This window comes from Lygodium microphyllum, chromosome 8 (genome assembly GCF_053477565.2).
Source record: "Lygodium microphyllum isolate KBCC chromosome 8, Lygodium_microphyllum_v1.1.10, whole genome shotgun sequence".
Classification (NCBI taxonomy): domain Eukaryota; kingdom Viridiplantae; phylum Streptophyta; class Polypodiopsida; order Schizaeales; family Lygodiaceae; genus Lygodium; species Lygodium microphyllum.
The window spans coordinates 111,649,231-111,670,598 of NC_141142.1; the positions used below are offsets into that span (position 1 = coordinate 111,649,231).

The window sequence follows — 21,368 nt, forward strand, 5'->3', positions numbered from 1 at the left end:
ACCTAGACACCTAGACATATGCCAGCCACACAAGATGCAGGTAGCCATAGCTAGCTCAAGGTCTCCTCTCATCAGCTCGAGATGGAGACTGGTGGAGCAACCTACATTCATAGAGCCAAGCTGATTTGCAGTCTATGCCACATGGAGGTGGAGAGCAAGAAAAACTATATCTGCTAATACAAGGCCTATAGTATAGCCTAAGCTAAATACGCTCCACTATTTATAGTGGAGAAACCTTCCTCACACTAGTCGTGGAGTCCCTAGACCAATGCTGCTTGGACCAAACCATAGTCATGAGTTGAGCCTTTGCACGTCATTACTACAAGTAGGGACTCTGCAACGAGGGGAAGACAATCACAATTCAAAGATTTCTTTTAGAAAATGACCATACACACAATGTCTACGCACACAGGAGTGATAGTCCAAAGAGCCAAGAAGATTGGAGTAACATGTCGACCACCAATGTGCAAGTGTACCATACACAAAGGCTACACCAGATATAGATGAGGAAGATCCACTGGCAACATGAACAGTATCTAATAAAATGCAATCCATCAAGATCCTACCCCATACTATCTCATCAAGGATGTATGAAATACTCTATCTGCCAATATTGACCGAGTGGAGCTTGTTATTAGTGTGTTAAATTCAGCCAGGTCATCTAGTTTTGACAGTGGCATAAGACATACCTAGCCCACTAAGGGTCGTAGATGTTAATGTATTTTCTTTCATCATCATCTTCATCTTTGACTTCTTCTTCCTCTTCCTCTTCTTCATCTTCATCCTCTCTCTCTCTCTCTCTCTCTCTCTCTCTCTCTCTCTCTCTCTCTCTCTCTCTCTCTCTATCTATCTATCTATCTATCTATCTATCTATCTATCTATCTATCTATCTATCTATCTATCTATCTATCTATATATATATATATATATATATATATATATATATATATATATATATATATATATATATATATATAAGGATGTACATCACTACAACATAGGAATGCTTTATTAGCTTCACATCTTAATGCACACACATCACAGAGAAAAGCATCGCTCTTCAAGAGCGAGAATCCTATGTATACAAAGCTAGCATTGGAGAAGATGGGACTTAGTAGGACATCACAAGACACCCTAGAGTGCACAAAGTATTGAGACTCTCTCTTCGCTCTAGTAGGTGCACATGGACTAGCCGTTCTTAATGGCCTCCTAGATGGCCAAGGTTGGATACTCTCACATGCTCTTCATCTTAGCATGCACCTAGACGGCTAAGAGGAGGTCCTTCTACAAGACTTACAGAAAGGCTACGAGTGAGCATAGTACATTACCTACTAGCATCCTTCCCTCTCATCCAAGATATATAGTCTTTTACCATCTCCCCATGTCCCATTTCAATAGTTGAAGATCATGGCTACCTCTATTTTAGCATTACCTGTCAATATGATTCAGCCCTAACATGGAGATGTGCTCAGTTCATTTGGCTCTATAACAAGGAGGTGAGTCTGATGTCTAGTCCCTATATGTTCATGGATATAGATTCTGTCCTATCTCGTGTGCAAACTGGATCTTAGATGAACATTTCAATACCCCTAACAAACTCATGGTTTCACCACAAGGAGTCATGTCACAACTCTAGAGAAACAGAATTTGTATCCTTTTTCATTAATTTGACTATATAATGATTTATTAAATTTGTTTCCTTTGCACTAATTAGATATAAAGAAAAGTGCATTGGAGCTGGCCACTGATGAGTGGTCACAAATTATGGTGGACCCACGCGGTGGGTTAGAGAAAAGATAGTTCACACTTTCACCTATATGGCCGATTGGGCGCTTGTGACCAGAACTCACGCATATCAAGGTTAGACTCGCACACAGAAAAGATTGATGCCTTGAAGTGTGGGCTAGATCCACCAGAACAGACAGTTACAATCAAGAAGATGGCATGATCATGAAATGCTTGTATAATGTGCATGTGTGGGCTGAAAGCTTGAAATACACATTTCTTTGCATAGGAAAGTCACATGAAGATTCTGATACCGTTTTTGCGATGTACACGGAAAAAGCTTTCATATGATTGGGGGGGTCCCTAAATTTTAGGAGATCCCTAAATTTTAGAAGCCTCGAATTAGTCTAAAAATGCTAGTCCTAAAAAATAGGGATGTCATTCTAAAAATAGTAAGTTCTGTACTCTGACTGTACTTACTAAATTTGGTTGTTTCTATTCTTGACAGTATTCAGCCCAAAAAGGAAGGCCATAGAAAATAGACAAGTGTCAAGACACTTGTCACACAAGTTTTCAAGTGTCACACCACTTGTCACATCTCATGACATGTGGCTGGACACTTGTCTTGTGCTACTCCACTTTCCCTTTTTGTACTAGCTCTTCCCTCTCCTATAAATAAGAGCTCGTTTTTCTTCATTCAGCATCATTTTTCTTTGCTGTAAACTCATGTACAGCACCCACAGATAGCCAGAAACTGGCCCCATCCATCCCCATCATCATCCCCCACTTCTCTATTATCAAATTCCTCCATATTCCCTCTTCTATCACTGCTGTTTTACAGGACAGCTAGCCTGTAAATTCATTACAGCACCTCCTTCTCAAGCTCTTTCTTCCATTTTAGCAACAAGAAGCAAGCCCTATCCATGTACTACTATTCAACGATGGAGAAAGGCTGATTTCCCCTCTTTCTTCTCTCATACTGTAAAGAAATCAGTTCTTATCATTGCATAATAGATAATGCATGTGTTTGTACATCTTTGCATGATCTTGTGAGAGTGAGAATTACTTCTCCTCACTCTCAGGTTGATTGTAACTGAGCTCTTCCCTAAGGGACTTGGGTTGAGCAGAAATACATTCCTCGAGGGGGGTTGCCCATCCTCAACCCTCAATCTTGTCTCCATTACTTTTACATTTTCATGGCTGTAATTTTGTGAGTAATTTTCATTTTCAGCTTTAAGTGTTCATTCTCTTTTATATTAAATCTCGAAAACAAGCGAATATCATAATTGTTAAGCATACTACGTTGTTCGGGGCGTTTACAAGTTACCTTAGACAACACCATCAAAAGATACAAAACACATTGCCCATAGCGTGCTAGTCCACATCCCCCATTGAGCCACCATCAAAAGATATAGATGATAATAGCATGTCATCAAGTAGCCCTACCTCGATGCTTCAACCTATCCATGTTGGAGAGACCTGTCAGAGATATCTTGGGATGATACTAATCCCCATATCAATCCATATTTTGTTAGATCCCTAGTGCTTTTTTTGTACTTTTATTTTTTGTTTCCTACCTCAACATTTCCTTTTAGATTATGATTTTTTCATTCTAATTATATATATCCAATCACTTTTTTCCATAATGAAGTGGTTGTCCCAATGGTAAGCCACTTATTTTATCAACCCACTAACTCAAGTTCAAATCTCCCTTTATTGATTCCTATACTAAATGACCTTACCAATGTAGGATTTGAACTCAAGACCATCTAATCATTAGCATTAAATTTAATGTTAGCATAGTAATAAATGTAGCACTGTGATTGCATTTAATGTTATGGTTATATCGCATTAAATATTATTGATGTTACCTTTAAATTTTGTACCAATATTAACATTTATGTTAATGCTAATGTACTTTAACATTAATGTTCTATGGATTACTTTAATGGTGTTGGGAAGAGAGCGAAAGACAGTGATGAGAGGAGAGAGAAACGAAGGAATTCATGTGTCGGGAGACTACACATGGCTATGCCACAACTTATGTTTGATAAGACTACACATGGCTACGCCACCGCTTTTCAAGCTCAATTGCAAGACATCCTCTGAGAGTTAACCAACTTACACACTCCCCACTCTCCATTTGTGCCCGCGACCATGAGGGCGTTGCCTCTTCAATTCCAACCCAATCCCTTTAAGAGAGAGAAGAAGAAATGTGATGAAACCAACATTGACTTGTGGTTACCCAAATTGATGGCTTATTTTAATTTGTATTAATTCCACAACGCTCAACATATCTAACAAATACTGATTGTGTAATACAAAAAGGTGCATGCTTGGTAAGCCATGTTATGCCCCAAGCCAAAGATGTGGGTAGATTTTCACTTTGTTTTTCTAAAGCGATTTGTGATCAATAATCGGATTGAAAATTTTTGCAAGTTGTTTAAGCTAGATATGGAGAAGAAGACCCTGGATGTATATCCACAGGAATTTAAGGACCTTCCTCATTGAATGAAGGCCCTAGAGGACCTGCAAGTGTTACTCTATATATGCTATCTCTTTGAGTTGTTGCTCGACTACCAAAATGAGGTGCTCGGCAATCCTCTACATTCATTAGAAGACATCTACAAGCATGCCAAGAACTTTGACAACACTTTGGTTGCAAGTAAGGGCAACCAATCAACAGGTGGATTCCATCAAAATTATAAGGATCTCAATAAAGTGACCATCAAGAACAAATACCCATTACCTCAGATAGATGATCTTATAGACCGACTCTATAGTGTGTGGATATTTCAACAAGATTGATCTTAAGTCTGAATATATCAAATACAGATAGCTTTGAGAATGTTCCAAAGATTGCACTTTAAACGTCATATGAACAATGTGGACTTCTAGTCGTACCTTTTAGATTAATTGATGCTCCCACAACTTTCCAAGAGATTATGAATGATTTACTTTGTCCATATCTTAGAAAATGGATAGTTATTTTCTTCAACAACATACTTATTTATACTAATCATGGGAGGAGTATGCGAACTGCCTCTTGAGCTAAAGCACACTTTATAGCTTATTAGCATCTTTAAATAGCCTCAAAACATGCTTAATTAATGAAAAATGCAAACTTAGTGCATGGTTCGAAAGAGTTCCAATGGTTCCCCAAAACCCTAATTTTTTGGTGCACCCTTCAACGTCTATAAAAAGACAACCTATCCACCATTCAACCTCATTCTTTTGTGCAGTTTCACTCTACCATGCAGATTTCAGTCATTAGCCACCTACCATTTGCTGTCTAGCCATCACCGACTACAGCACATCACTATCCAATCCTAGCAGATCTGTTTTCAACCATTGCCCTATTGTCTAGAGGTCTCCATCTCTTGAGTCATCATAGCACCTGATCAACCTGCGTTTTCAGCATCTCGTGCCAAGCGACAAGCTGATGCCATCTCTCCCACTGGACAACTACTACAATACCTGCATTTTTTGTGTCTAGCAAGTCGCCTCCATCAGCACACATCTCTCCTGTTGTCGCCATAAGTTCTTTGCCTTGGGTGAGAAGCTTTCAGGCTTCTCTGGTGGTACACTACTGTGTTTATCAGATTTCTAATTCCAACTGCTAGTTTTGGTGACCAACCTACTACCCTACATTATTCAGCACTCTCACGCCTCCCACTAGTGGATACAGCACTCCGGATCTATCTCCGGCTGACGTCACTCTCCAACACTACATTGCTCTGCCCTTGGGCATTCTGTACACTCTAACATTTGTTCACAACATTCATTCACCTCAAAGTTTCTTCCCTCTCTGTTTGTCTCTACGTTTGAGTCTTGTGTTTTGCATTTAGGCTTTCAGTTATGCTTGTCATTGTCTGAGTCTTTGCGTTTTAGTCTTGGTTGTACATGCTATGTTTCATCAGTGCAAAACCTAGCATATCTTCACACCACCTATGTATTGTCTTATGTCTTTTAAGACAAGAGTGCTTGTTTACAAAGCTATCCAAGTGCGAATCTTTTTGGCATGGAGCTTTTGTTTCTCGAATATGTCATCCTAATTGATGGCATATACATTGATCTCGAAGAGATTCAAGTAGTGCTAGATTGGCCTACTATAAGAATCATAAGCTAAGTAAAACCTTTGTTTGGGTTTTATTAGCTTTTTTCAAAGGTTCATTAAGGACTATGCTCATATTATTGATCCCTTAATACATTTGCCTAAGGGTATTCAAAGCCAAAAAAAGTATGTTAGTCCACCAAATGTTTGGAAAAGTGAGCTCATATATCAATGCTGCAAGATTCATATGGATACGAGTGATCATGCTATGGGTATTGTTCTTTATCAAGATAGCCAACCTATTGCATTTAAGATCCTTAAGCTTGTGAATGCCTAAATACATTACACTACTCGAGAGAGGAAATTATTGGAACTCATCTATGCACTTAAAATGTGTTATCATTATATGTATGATGCTTAGTTTAGTATTCGAACTAACCACCATTCCTTAAAGTACCTCTACATCGCTATGATCAGCCCAATCTCGGTGACCGTAAAGTCAAAAAGGCAAAGCTATGCAAGAGTTTGACTTTCAGTTCCATTACCGAGAGGGTGTTGCTAATATTGTTATTAATGCCCTTTGTCAGATTCCTGAAGTTAATGCCTTTGTCATTCTCTAGATTCTATCTTTCAATCAAAGGGCATTGCCAAAAGGATCCTCACATTAGCAAGGCATGGATCTAGCAATTGGTCGAAGATAAACCTAGCAGGTCGACAAGCTTTGACCATCCAAAGGTGAAACTAGCCTTCCTTCTTGGATAAGGTGTTAATGACCTAATCAATGAACAATCATAACAAGCATAAAATTCACATATACTGAAAATGTAAATGTTATCACTTAATCTTGGCGAATGGAAAACCTACTGGCCCCAAAATTGACGCCCCTTGTGGTATTTCTTTATCTTGAATTGCAATCTAGATGGAATACAATAAGATTTTGCAAATATCCTTTGCTCTCCAATTACTTCTTGATCTCGAAAATGACCAATAAGCCTTCAAACCAATTTGCCCCTTGGTTTGCTCAAGGATTGACCTTCAAATATACTCCTTGGGTAACAAATTCAGCCCTAAATGTTATTGATTGAATAGCCACTTGAATCCCTTCAAATTGCCCCAATTTCTGTGTCTGAAATTAAAGTCTCTAGGCCTTCAATTTCTAAGCAAGCTTCCCAAGATGGCTATCAAACCCGGTTTACAATAGAGATTATACAAAATCTCCACCTCCAATGGTCATTTCTGCTGGAAATTACTGAGAAATAATCAGAATAGGCTAAAGAATGAGAAAGAATGCTAAGGGGAGCAAAAATTCAAACTTCCATCGCAAGAAAATGCAAAAAATGAACTATTGTTGTCACGAGGACAAGAAATTTCGAGATGCTTTAATCTTGTTGATAACATTTGATTAAGTTGTTAATCAAAAGTGCAAGGTTGTTTAAGAAAAAGTGATACACATGGCAAACATTCCATAGTAACAAGCTAAAGACCCCAAGGATAGAGCAGGTATCAAAGGAAAAAATTGTGATAAGTTATGTTGATAGGGTTCTGTTGGTCAAATGGTATCAAATTCGACCCTACGGCAGCAATTTGACCCATTAATGTTAGTCTAAGGGTCAACATAGGTTGGGGACCACTCTAGGTTGCAAATGGCCTGGCCAATTTAATTATGGATGGGCATATTTAATTTTGGGCAAGGTCAAAAGCACTGAAATTAATTTTTCAAGATTATCTAATTCTGAAAATTAATTGAATGGCTGGATAATGCTAAAAAATGGGTTTAAATTACTGCCACTTGACAAAAATGCCCATGCAAACTGAGAAAACGTTTTTGGGGGCTGGTTCTCAGCCATTCACAGCTTGGAGAGAAAGAGAGAGAGCTGTTAGTCCATTTTCCGATCAAAGAACAGCAACTTGCTACAAAAGGCAACCATCTAGGGGCCTCAACAAGGAGAGACTCACCTTCCAAGGGATAGCACAACATCATTGTTGATCAAGTTACAAAATTTTAGAGGTGTCTGGCAGTAGGTGACTGCATTAAACGTAGGCTGGACAAGGCAACAAGCAGCAAGCAGAATTTAGGGTTTTCTCACAAAGAAAATTAGATTTCTCTCTCATATTCGCCTTCTCTGACCTTCTCCAACCCATTCTCAAGGGATCTCAACATTTCTAAGCCATTTTGAGCAAATCTCAACCAAATTTGATGGACAACATAGAGATCTCTGCTATGAACCCTAAATTTCTGCAAAAATTAGGGTTTCACAACCACCTCGGGACCCATGCCAAATGGTGAAGGCATCGTACACTGAATTCAACATCTGAAATTTGTGTAATTGTCAAGGAATTTACATGCCAACCCATTCATTGTAATTCGAGGCAGCACTTGACCAGTTGTTGGTTCCATTTGTGTAAGTCTACGGTGAAAAATCAAGGGGCAATTGGCCCAAATTGATTACTGATTGCTGCTACAGCAAAGAGGCTTTTTGGAACAGCAAATGAGATTGTGAATCTCAGTTTATACTCATTCCACTAGCAATTAAGTTAAAGAAATACTAAAGCCTGTTTTGTGGCCAACAAGGTGTCCAATATCCAAGATTATTAAGGTAATTTCTACATTTCAAGTTATATGCATTTGTTGATTACTCTTATTTAGTGCTTAATCAAGGAATTACCACCCTTTCCAAGAAGGAAGGCTAGTTTCAACTACCCTGTCTAGACAATCATGAAAGCTATCTTCATTGATGGACACCCCGAATATCATGTTCCTTGGCTGAAATAGCCCTCAAACTACTATGTAGTCTCTTTTGGGCATATCATCAGCTCCTACAAGGTATCCTTCTGGCAAAAAATGACATGTTAAATATTGCAACAGCAATGGCAGCCCTCTTCTCTCTCTCAACTTGCACAAGGTTAAAATGACCCTACTCTCTCTCTCTCCCAACCTCAAAAATATTTTTCCCACTTGCATGGGCAAGTTTGACCAAGTGGCAGCCTTCCAAAACAATTTCCAGCATTCTCTAGCTTTATTAAATTCATTGTGAGAATATTAATTCTGAAAATTAATTGAATAATATTGTATGGCCCAAAAAAATAATCTAGCTGGCTAACAATTAAATTGATTGGGCCAATTTACTACCCAAGAGATCCTAAACACTTATTAGCCTAGAACTAGCATTAATTAATTAACTAACTAATGTCAAATCCTCAAGGTTACCGTTGGCACTAATGGCTAATTAAATGCTCTAGGCCAAGTTTTGACACCACGTATCACATAGTATCTGTCAAACATAACTTATAATAACTTTTGTCAATGCCACCCACTAATCACCGGGATTACTAAGGTCTCATTGTCACTTAACTAACTTGCGTTTCACATGTATACCTCACATATGCGCAACTTAATAATGCCAAAGCTAAGCACTAAAAATATACCTTCTCACGATATACCTCCCCCTTCAAATCTTTGCAATCATCCTCCATTCCAACCCTGGGTGACAAAAGCAAACTAATACTAAACTAGAACAAGCATTGGCATCATAGTTAAAGAACATCGGCCTATTCTACTATGCCAGTACCCAACTCATGCCGAAATTTCTAGCTCTCATAACTAAGTCATAACTAACCAAAAACAAACTCGAACTAATGTCAAAACCATTGTGTATCCACTAACTTTATCTCAAAAGTGGTCTAATGAAACAACCCTAGTAAAGCATAAACCATGGCTATACTATCAATGACATTACTTGAACCACGCAATCAACCTTCCTTCTCAGATAGGGAGGTAATGATCTAATTAATCAACAATGCAACAAGCATAAAATTCAAATAGACTAAAATGCAAATGTAACCACTTGATGTTCAACAATGGACACCTTATTGGCCCCAATATTAGCACCTTTGTGGTATTTCTTTATTTTGACTTGCAATCTGGATGGAATATGATAAGATTCCTAAATCTCCTTCTCTCTCCAAATACCCCTTGCAATCATCAATGACCAACAAGTCTTCAAACCTATTTCCCTCTTCATTTACTTGGGGATTGGCCTTCAATTGTGCTCCTTGGTTGACAAATTCAGCCCTAAATATTTGCTAGCTGAATGGCCACTCGAATCTCCTAAAATTGCCCCAACTAGCTGAAATTCAAGTCTCTAGGCCTTCAATTAATGAGCATGCTTCCCAAGGTGGCTGTCAAACCCTAATTTTTGCTGTAAATTAGGTTTTACAGCAGAGATTAATCGAAATCTCCACCTCCAATGGTTATTTCTGCTAGAAATTACCGAGAAAGGATGAGAGTATGTTGGAGGATGACAAAGAATACCGAGGAGAGAAACAATTCAAACTTCCATCACGAGAAAACGGAAGAAATCAATTGATGCTTGTCTAGATAGTCATGAAAGTTATCTCCACTAATGGAACACCCCAAACATGATGTTGCTTGGTTGAAATAGCTCTCAAACTACTATCACCTGCTGTTGTAGTTTCTTCTTGGCATGTCACAAGCTCTTGGAGGATCTCTTGCTGCAATAGCAATGGCAGCCTTCTGTCTCTCTCTCTCTCTCTCTCTCTTTGGCAGACTCTGCTGATCCTAATCAATAATGTCCTGTTTCAAGCTCAACAATTCAGATAGTAGAACTGGGAGGAGTATGTTTGTTTATACAATAAGTGAGAGTCTCTTAGAGAGGCAAACAGAAGATGTCACCTCTATAAAGGGTATATAGCTGAGAATGGGTATAAAGCTTAGAGAGCTGATCACTACAGCTTGGCAGCTCACAGGTCTTCTCTAGAAAGCAAAACCTAGACATATATCAAAGCTTTAATCTTCATCATCTATTTAGCTGCAATCATCCATCACATCCAAGATGGCCTCCTGTCTCAGAAAACTCAATAGGATTAACACTGTTTACAAAGAACCAGGTACTACCTCTAGTACCCACATCTTATACATACAAGAGTGATAGATGCACTAATCGGCAACTTGTAATCTACCTTCATGATCATTCTCATCTTCTTTCAAAAGTGGATGACTATCAAGAGGAACAGCTTGAAAATGTGTCATTAGGGATAGTTCTACCCTCACCCAAGGAGGATTCCAGCTTGCATCAATCCATAGATTCTCTTTAGTGATCCGATGCTTCAAATCAGCATGTTCTGAGCTATTATATTTTACAGTATACAACTCCTAGATGGTGATCACCTTCCTGAATCGGTTGTCCTCCCACAAGTCAGGGTTTGTAAAGAAATCACGCCATAGGTTTTCTCTATACTGTTCCACGACTGCAGCAGCTGTGACGGCCCTGGGGCAGTAAGTCTCAGGAGGCATTCAGGGTCGGGTGTTGTCAAGCGGCTGCCGAAACTGCATCTCTTCTTGTTTTTGCACACCTACTACACTAGAGGCACAGCGGCTGGGGCGGTATTGTATCCTCTCTCTCTCTCTCTCTCTCTCTCTCTCTCTCTCTCTCTCTTTGTGTTGTGCTGACGAATTGGATGTGACAATCAGTGTCTCTCTCATGCTGAAGAACTGGATGTGACCAACTTCAGCTCTCTCTCTTGCAGACAAACTGGATGTGACGACTGATTGACAGATCAATCTTTCGTCTTTTCAGTTATGTCTTAGCCCTTTCCAAGCAGCCCACATGGCTTTCCTACTGCATGTGCCATTTTTCCTCCATTGCATGTAGGCTGTGCAGACAGTTTCAGACCTCGATGGGCAAGTATTTCATGGGCAGGTATGCAGACTGTAGCATGACTAGTCAGAAGGTCACACAGGTTGGCACAGTTGACGGCTTTAGTCTGTAGCTGTGCAGCTCTGAAAGCCCCACAACTCACAAAGTGTAGTGACTGACAAAAATGTCTGCAATGTGAAAGGCAAGAAACTGCCATGATACTTTGAATCCTGCAGTGATTGCGTATGTCAAAGTGACAGTTTATGCCATAGCTACATTTAATGTTGCAGACACATTGGCATTTTATGTTATACTGACAGTTTAGGTGAGATTGACAGTTTTACGCTACAATCACATTTTATGGCACAGTCACATTGACAGTTTATGCTATACTAACGGTTTATGTTACCGGTTTACTGCTCTAGTCAGACTGTAAACAGTTTATGCCACAGTATATGCAATAATCATGACGGAAGAAACTGACAATGAAGGAATCACAAAACCAACCATGGAAACAATGTTTCATACACTGCCAAAGAACCTGAGATACAAAATATATGGGCATAAAAACCAAGATTGGAATGTCTCTCCAAAGTCAAGTAGATATGGGAAGATATCCCACAAAATCAATGAAACACTATATGAGGAGCTGTTGACCATGCTCCATGCTGAAATGCATATCATGAGGAAAGAAATGGAAAGTGATATACACGAGTGGGTTTGAGCTGAAATGATGGAGAAACTAAAAAAAGAGATGCAACAAACACTAGATGCAAACATGGTAGAGAAAGACTCGATGATCTCTAACCTAAATGAAGAACTAGAGGAACGCAAAAAGAAATTGGACGCACAAGAGGCATCGCAAATCAGAACGGAGCTGCAAAAAGAAATGATGTTTTAAAAAAGGATATGCACACGTGTAAGCGTGGTGGAAGGAACCCAAAAGAAAATGGAGAATATTGTCAAAGAAAGTGCAAAATGGATAGATGCGGCAAAAAAGAACAAAGGAATGCATGGCAACAAAGTGGAAGTTATGAATGCTACCTTGGAAGAAAAGGCAGAAAGACAGGCACGTGCACTCCACGTAAGAGTGGTTGGACTAGGTGAGAAAAGCTCCCCAATTGAAGATGCTACAGCTCTTGTTACCAAAATTGGGCTACAGAGGTACCCATCATTGGGCCCTGGCGAATCAGGAAAGACGACACAGAAACAGAAGTCCTCATCCTGAAATTTCGGGACTTGAAAAAGAAAAGATCCTTCCTCTCCAAGAGGATCCCTCTCAAAGGAGAAAAGATCTACCTAGATGAAGACCTTACCCTTGCCCACATAACCCATAGAAGGAAAACATGCCACGTATTCAAGAGGAATAAAAAGCACGTAAATGGGCTGCTTACACAGATTGAAGAGTCATTATCACAAACAAAAGGACAGCATGACGGTGCGCAACCTATGAGACCTTGAAGTTTACATTATGGAACTGCAATGGCTCCCCTTAGACAAATGCAAGTTACTTTGAGGATACTTTCAAAGTGATAGACATCCCTATGTATATTGAGACACACTAGTGTAAAGACAACCGTCTACCTGATGTATATGAATATAGATGGGAAATTATATATCGCCCTCAGCCTAGGAGGCTTGGAGGGATGAGGGGATCAAGAGGTGTGGCAATTCTATTTATATAAGAGCTCCGAGATACAGTCTAAGTGGTACATAGAGATGCAGAGGCAAGATACATGCAAATCAAGTTACGTACAAATAGAACTCGAGAAATATACAATGCCATATGCTACTTTTCCCTTGCATACTGTAAGTTTGCCCCTAAAGAGGCATCCCCGTATACACCACTATATTGCATTAGATGAAGTGGGATTAGACAAATCAGCCCAAGATAGGGAGATAACAGAATATGGAACACACCTACTGACATTGGGAAGTACACATGGTTTGGCCATCCTTAATAGGCTGCCACAATGGCCACAATCTAATGGTTTCACATGCTTGAATAACAAGAAAGGGTCAAGCACAGTGGACTACTTGATTGGATCACCCCACTAGCTACCTAACATAAAAAGCTTTGAAATCTTAGAGAGACTAATTGGATTAGTAGCAGACCATGCTATTCTAGCTTTCACGATGCAATGTGGGCATATACATGAGGTACAATCACACATACCAAAATTACCACACTATGATTTTGTGGAAGCGACCTCACACATATACAACACCGTTGTGCGAGATGCATTGAGGGAGCTAGACACACAAGCCTCTTTCAATGAGTTTATAGGACAGGTGGCCAAGATAATTACTGATACATACTTCGACAACCCATGCTTTCCCACACAGTACACCATTGCACAAGCCTCCAGGAGGTAATGCCCCATAGAATGGCCAATATGATGATGAGTGCAGAGAGACTCGAGCACATTTTCAATGAGAGAGAGCATTGGCATATGTACACACAAGTATACTCGAACACTCTTCAAACAATTGTTACGCAAAAAGATGTGGGAATACCTGAGTAGAATAGAAACAAAAATGCATTCCATGTTCTTGGAACAAGATAGCAAGAGAGCATGGAAAAGGATGCATGAGAGCCAGCCACCTATACAAATTATTAAACCGGATGATTGGCTTGAATATGCTAGCACACTTTATGATGTTCATGGCCAAGAGCCTATGCCACTCCCCTCAATCCCAAGACCAGCAAATTGCAAATTTTTCACAGAAAAAAAAGTGAGGAATGCCATATGGAAACCCAAATATGGGAAAGCCCGACATCATGATGGTTTAGTAGCAGAACAGTTCACACATGCCTGTGATATCTTGGCACCAGCACTAGCTCTCATCTTTAATAGGGTAGTCTGTTAGGGATTTTCAACTAGTTGGAGAGACCATACTATTATGCCGCTCTTTAAGAGTGGGGATCTCGCGCTACTTAGTAACTATCGAACCATCATGATTCAACACATCTTGGCCAAAATATATTACTCTATTGTGGAACAAGCATTGAGTGAATGAGCCGAGATGCATAATGCCTTATATGAGACAGTGTCATGCAGAGTATGAAGACCTAAGGGCATCTCAGATATAGTCAATAGCGCCATTGGGGTGAAACAAGGCTGCCCAATGTCACTGACACTATTTGGGTTGTATATATCACGAGTGGGACCATATGGAAAGACCACTGGTCACGATGATCTCACGTATGATATGAGCGAAGAATTGGACCCACATGAGATTATCAGAGCTGAAGTGGGAGCATCACCCATGATGATTGAGGCGTTGGTCCAACCAGTGAGATACCCACGGCTAGCCATAGCCTCTTCTAGACATCTTGCAACAAATGGTGACAAACATTGTTGGTATGATTAGATGAGTACATAGATGAGTTTACATGGGCTACAGGTTCATAGACTACCGCCCTTTGACTATAGCATGGATTGCCCTACACTTGACCTAAGCCAATCTGAGCTGAACCATGTGATGGACTAATCAAATACTCAGTGATGGACTAGCCTTTTCCGACAAATGATTTTCCAGAAATGAAAACCCAATTATACATATCATCCTTGAACATCCTCAAAATAACGGACAAACTGAGAGGATAAATCAAGCTATGGAGGATAAGTTCCGTGCATATCTTCCATAGGTAATCTAATGACAAGCATTATCTTCCTCAAATTTCATTTATGAAAATCCTAAGCATTCAACTACTCGGTATAGCCCATTTATGCTTATGTATGGTTATAAGCTGAAACAACTAATTAGTGATGGGCTCCAAGGGATGAAAGTGCAATCCGTACTCAACTTTCTACATAATATGAAGGAGACGTTACTAATTGTGAGGGAAAGCATTAAAACAACCCAAGAGAGTGCCATGTTTTTTGTGAACCATCGTCATACTCCAAGAGCACTCCAGGAGGGCATGTGGTGAAACCAACCTTCCGTGGATGAGTGGTAAATCCCTGATTACAACTTAATTACGGCAGCAAACAATAAATGCAAATCTGAAAATACAAATTTACCTCCTGATCTTGGACAATACACACCCTATTGGCCCCAAAATTGGTGCCCCTTTCAAAATTTCTTTAGCTTTATTGAAGAAGAAGTTGATTTACAATGGGATTCTCCCGATACCCTTCACAATCCAAACTCCCCTTGCTCTCCAGAGTGACCAGCAAGTCTTCAATCTGATTTGCCTCTTCTTTCGGGCACTTACTTGGCCTTCACCCACTTCATAGACAATGGAAATACCCCAAATTCAATGGTTGGTTAGTCTTGCACCTAAGTTTAGATGAAATTCACCTTCAGCCCTAAAAAATCCAAGTCTTGGAGCTTCCAAATTCTGGCACACTTCCTGAGGCTGCTGCTAAACCCTAATTTCTGCTATACATTAGGGTTCACATGAGAGAAAATTACAATTTCTTAGCCTCCAAGGGCCAAATGTTGAGATCTTACAACAAGAATGATCTCGTTTTTCCTCTTCTTCAGCCTTTAACCAACCTGTATAGGCAAGTTTGCCAAGAGGCAGCCTTCCCAAATGGTTTTTTCAACATTATCCATCATTAAATATTGATTTTCACCCTTTAATTACTGAAAATTAATCTAATAATTATTTCAGTGGCCAAAAAAATAATCTTGACTGGCCAATAAATAAATTGGCTAGGCATATTCCACTCCCAAGTCTCTCTGTGCCATCTTTGACCATTAGATCGGCGTTAAGTACCATTAAACGCTACAGGACATTAAACGCTACATCCTAGTGTCACCAACTAACACTTATGGCCAAATGAATGACCTAGGCCATTAATTGACACCAAATACCTCCAAGAACCTGTGCAACATAGCTTATACCAACTTTGCCTTTGACATCCCATGATTTTCTCGAGTTCCGGCTCGTAAAATTTACTCTAATCCCAGTTGCACCTCACATATGCAATATTTACTTAATCATGTGATTAAAAATTAATCCACATGTTAAGTGAGATTTCAAAAATACATGTCCTCATGACATGTGGATTTACCATAAATAATCCAAAGGACTTTGATTAAATAACTACCGACAAGTGCTTTAAGTACTCTTCATGGTATTATGGTCTTTCCCGAATTACCAAGATGATAAGTAGCATATTCTACAAGCTTGACTCACCTTTGCAGATCCAAGTTCACCCAATGTTTCACATGAGTCATTTAAGTAAACGATTGAGGCAAGGCGGACACAAAGTCTCGATCGAAAAAGTCCCAAGGCACAAGGATGTCACTTGTTATATTCCACTTCGATCCAAACTAGTTCTTGACTATAGGACTAAACAATTACGTCAAAATGTTTATTCCAAGTATTTGGTCAAGTGGAAAAACCACCTTGAGATAGAGGTTACTTAGGAGTCAATATGTTCATTGAAGATAGATTTTCCTATCTCATCCTTTAGAATATTGTTGAGGCGACAATCATTCATAAAGGGAAAAGTGTTACATCCTTGGACATCCAAACATGCACTAGTAGCATTAGTCATAGTGGTCATACATGTGCAACCTGGATCCTATATGGATGTTTCAAAACTCTAACTTACGAGTCCTATACAAGACTCAAGAATCAAATTTCATCGATATTCAAAACCTCATCTGCATCCGTCTTTTCGTCTACAAACTCAATCTCATCTTTGTTGGTAGTGCCACTCCTACAAAGCTTACCTTTTTTTAAAAAACTAAATATGCTTTTTTAACAAACCTAATCACAAATTTTCAATTAAGGTGTCTCGTACCATAATGAAATGTGTACACATTGCAAGTGTCTTCTACAAGTTAAGAACACATTTCTTGGCAACTATGGTCTAACTATCATGCACCCTTAGCCTCAACCACTAACAAGCACTACATATGCAATGAAGGGTCATAAGAGGATCTAACCACAAAAGCATAATATACTAGCCTATCTACACCTTTCAAGATACTAGAGTCAAAAGACGTGGCTGCCTTGTCTTTACGCTTTTGCCCTCGCTTCTGCCATGACTTTCCTTACCTCTACAAGAGGTTGCAAATGCCTGGTCTCCCTAAAATAATACATTATTAATTAACTCCTCCTATAGCAATACTTTCCTTACCTCTACAAGAGGCTGCAAATGCTTGCCCCCCCTAAAATAATACTTTATTAATTAACTCCTCCTATAGCAATAAAGATACCAATGTAAACAAAGGGTATACATTGGCATTGCCTTCTTCTCTCCTGCTTCCGTGAGCACTCCTTTACTCCAAGCAAGAGTTGCTCTGATACCAAGTGTGATACAGCTACACTCATTCACTCACTCAACACGGCACAAAAAGGTAACACGATACATGAGAGCAAGGTGTACTCTTGTATTATTCAATGAAAGAAATGGTACAGCACAGGCACATCCTAGGACTACACCCTCGTGACGTCGATAGTTGCACATATGAGGGTTCACCACTGGGTATAGGGAATCACACGTAAAGTGGAAACCAAGCAAGCCTCAGAGTCACTACTACTCCCTATATAGATGTTTCTAGTAGCAACACCATGGTATAGCTACAAAGCCCTTAGGGGGGAATGGGTTTAAAAAAATGAAAGGGGATTTTTTGTGGTGTGCGCAAATTAACATTTGCTAAGACCAAAAACTCCGTGTGCGACAAAACCGTGTATAATGATAATAGTCATTGGATATCACAATGTGATGTGTTAAATGGTAATCAGTGATATATAGCACAAATCAAAGTGTAAAGTGATGTACAATACAATGCCCATACAAGAATACACCAAAGACAAAAGAGTAAGTGGGTGGGTGGATGGGCTGGTTGAGCTCTACATGACTAGTTGTGCGACTAAGCAATAGCACAATGCCACCGTGCAGCACCATCCTGGCCAGGATTAGTGGGTTTAATATGTCATACATCCCTGATGAGAGAATGAACACATAGCATCTAGACCCTAGACCTCTAATCTAACTCTATCAAGCGTTGCTCACGTCATGGGGGGATCTCCATCATCTCTCTCTAGTGTAGTCTCTATGTCTCATACCTTTGCACCCTCAATCAGCGAGCAACTCTAATTTCGGCTCTCTCCAGTGTCACCCCTCTCCGTGTACGTGTGGTTTGTGTAGTCACTGTCCTGAAATAATCAATGAGTTGTGAGTCGTCAACCCCCAATGGAGCTAGAGACTGCATCTGAAAGTCCTCAGGGGTAAGGCATCTCAGTCAGCCTCCCACCCTCTCATACAGCGCATAGATGCCCCGAATCATGTCTGATGTGATCCCTAGTGTCTGCAACCTCTGTAGCAGCAGTAGTCTATCTGATGGAATAGTGTCAAACGATTTACGTAAGTCCATAAAGCAGCAGTAGAGTATCTTCTTCCTAGCTTTCACCTACTTGATCATACCTCTCAAGTTCCAGATTAGGAGGAGTCCAGTTGCCTATGATGGGCACCTGGATAAGGCCGTGTTTAAAAGCAACTGGTTCTTTGCCAGTGAAAGCCTGAGTCACAGCAGTCTGAGCGTCAAGAGCTGACTAAATTAGTTTGGTTAGTCACGGAAACAGCTGTTGCCCCTCAAGGGCACTGCCCTTTTTAAGCCTCAGTTGATGTTGGCAAGGAGTTGCAGGCTTGGCGGAGCTGGAATGCTTCGATGCACATCAAATAAATTAAATAATTCAAGGGTCAAAACTACTCACAGGACCAGATTGCTAATCAGCCTGTTTGTAAGTTAACATATAAGGAGACTGCCTTCAGTTAAGGCAGATCCTTACTGTTGTGCATCTCCACATTCTATGTTTAGCTCTGCTCCGCTAATGAAAGGTTCTGGCTTGGACTTCAAGATCTCTCCTCTACTGTGTTTGTTCAGAACTCCCCCTCCACAAAGTTTTGAGAAAGACAGTTGTTCTGGGAGCACATCACTACTATCAGCACAGCAAATCAGAAATTCATCCTATATGCACTTCTCAATGACTCCACTCCAAGTAGAGATGCTCACTCTCCAGATGCATTAGCCTTAGCCACCTTTCCTATACTTTCATTACCAGGCCTATTTACTATTGCTAGAGCAAACAAATTAATACTGATGTACACATTAGGTTCCAGATTAGTGTAATGCATGCACCTGTTTCATTTTAAGGATCAAGCAGCCATAAAGGAACATTCGGCTTTTTATCCTCTCTCATACACCAGACAACTTGAAATTCAAAACAGCACACACTTAATTCTTGCCCTCTAAACCTTCCCCAGATGAAAACAAGACCAAAAGAAGTCATGGATAAAGACCTGTAATAGTTGGGGGTACCAATCTTGTAGTTTCAAAAATACTCCATCAATATCACCGATCCTAATAAGCTTTAAGTTGACAACACCAACACATATGTTAGTAAGGACACAGTGCACTTGATTTACTTAACCAACAAACATTTAATTAAAACAGATTTATTCATGTACCTGCCTCAGTGCTCTCCGTCTATCCAATGCATAGCACTCTTCATCCACCATTTTATCACCATTTTCTTGTGCCAGGACTGGAGGAATGATACTCCCACTTGCCACATCAAATGCTAAGAGGGTATCTTGATATGCATAATGCAGCAAGTATGCCCGCACAACACTAAATCATAAAAAGAAGACCAAAGAAACAGTTAGCAAGAACCTGCAACAGCAATGTACACTGCTCATAAGAACTACTTTCTGCAATCCAAATTACAAGAAGATTGTCAAACATGCCTTTCAAGATGATCTACTTGCTCTATTGATTAAAATTTGCACTTACCCTTAGTTGACTAACTAATTATGAAAGGAAAAACAAGACAAACATAGAATAATGATCAGTTCGGGAATATATGGTCAGCCCCTTTCTCCAGAATTAGCAAGTTGCATTAATGTGGGAAACCACCAAGGGTACACAAATCATCAGAGACAGACAATTACATAGCATCACAGACTATACCCAGCATCCCCCCAAAGTGTCCTCAGGAAGACCCTCCAAGGAGACCTGTGTAGCATACAGGACCAGAGGAATGGAAGGCAATGAGCACGTACATGCACTAGGCATCCTCTAATGTGAAAGCATAAGCTTCTCTAAAGCTATCTTCATGAACTATTAGCCTCTGAGTTCCACCATATCTTCCCAAATTAGGAGCATTACTGGCCATAGCCATTGACCTTTCCCAAGGCCAGAATGAAAGGACAGTGTTGATTTGCTGGTTTCCATTGTTCTAACACCTGTCACTCTTTTTGCTCCATACGTCAGTTCACACTTATCATTGTATAGTAAGGTGTTTGAAACATATCTCATCTAGCTCCCTCTGAGAATATGCAACCATTGAATGGATATAACATTGTACATGACTCCAAGCCACTGTACCTTGTATTCTTTAAATGTTCATGAGCAGGATAAACAGAGTAGATTGGCAAATCTGGTACCTAACCATTGCTATAATTTGATAGAAATTGGGATGGTATCCTATGCAAGACAATCGGCCTCTCCTATACACATCGATTATTTTCCCATTAGAGTTAGATTCAAACGCCAAGGCAGTAAGAAATGAGCTCTGTGCAATTTTATTAGGCGAGGGAACCTCAGTGGTTCACTTTTGTTCAATGGAATCCCCAATGGTAATCATGGGGATTCGACAGTTTCATCAGCTGGAGTAACCCTCTTTAAGACATTCACTGAGCTGTCCAATGGGGCTAATTGTTTGCATACACTTGTGGATATCTATGATAGGTTGCCATCATATGTAAGGCCTTGAAAATCTATCTCATCCACCTTGCTCTAAGAATTCATGTCATTAAACAGAGTATAGCATGGTTCAGAGACACAGTACCTCCGTCTTCTTGTCAGTATTAGTGAATCCACAGCACTACATAGCACAGCAGGTCTATTTGTTGCAGACATACAGACCCACACGCACATTCCATTTCAATGATATAAGAATA

At 39.9% G+C, this 21,368-nt stretch overlaps 1 protein-coding gene across 4 annotated transcripts in view; it reads right to left on the bottom strand.

The window, feature by feature from the left end:
* The window catches only part of LOC148032744 (ran-binding protein M homolog), a 110,754-nt gene that overhangs the window by 42,242 nt on the left and 47,144 nt on the right, over positions 1 to 21,368 (bottom strand). For all 4 annotated transcript variants that reach the window (XM_087683410.1, XM_087683409.1, XM_087683408.1 and 1 more), the window contains 2 exons: positions 19,875 to 20,037; positions 19,707 to 19,775 (listed from right to left, as the gene is read on the bottom strand). In XM_087683410.1, coding sequence (XP_087539536.1) covers positions 19,707 to 19,775; positions 19,875 to 20,037 — 232 coding nt within the window. The remainder of the gene's footprint in view (positions 1 to 19,706; positions 19,776 to 19,874; positions 20,038 to 21,368) is intronic.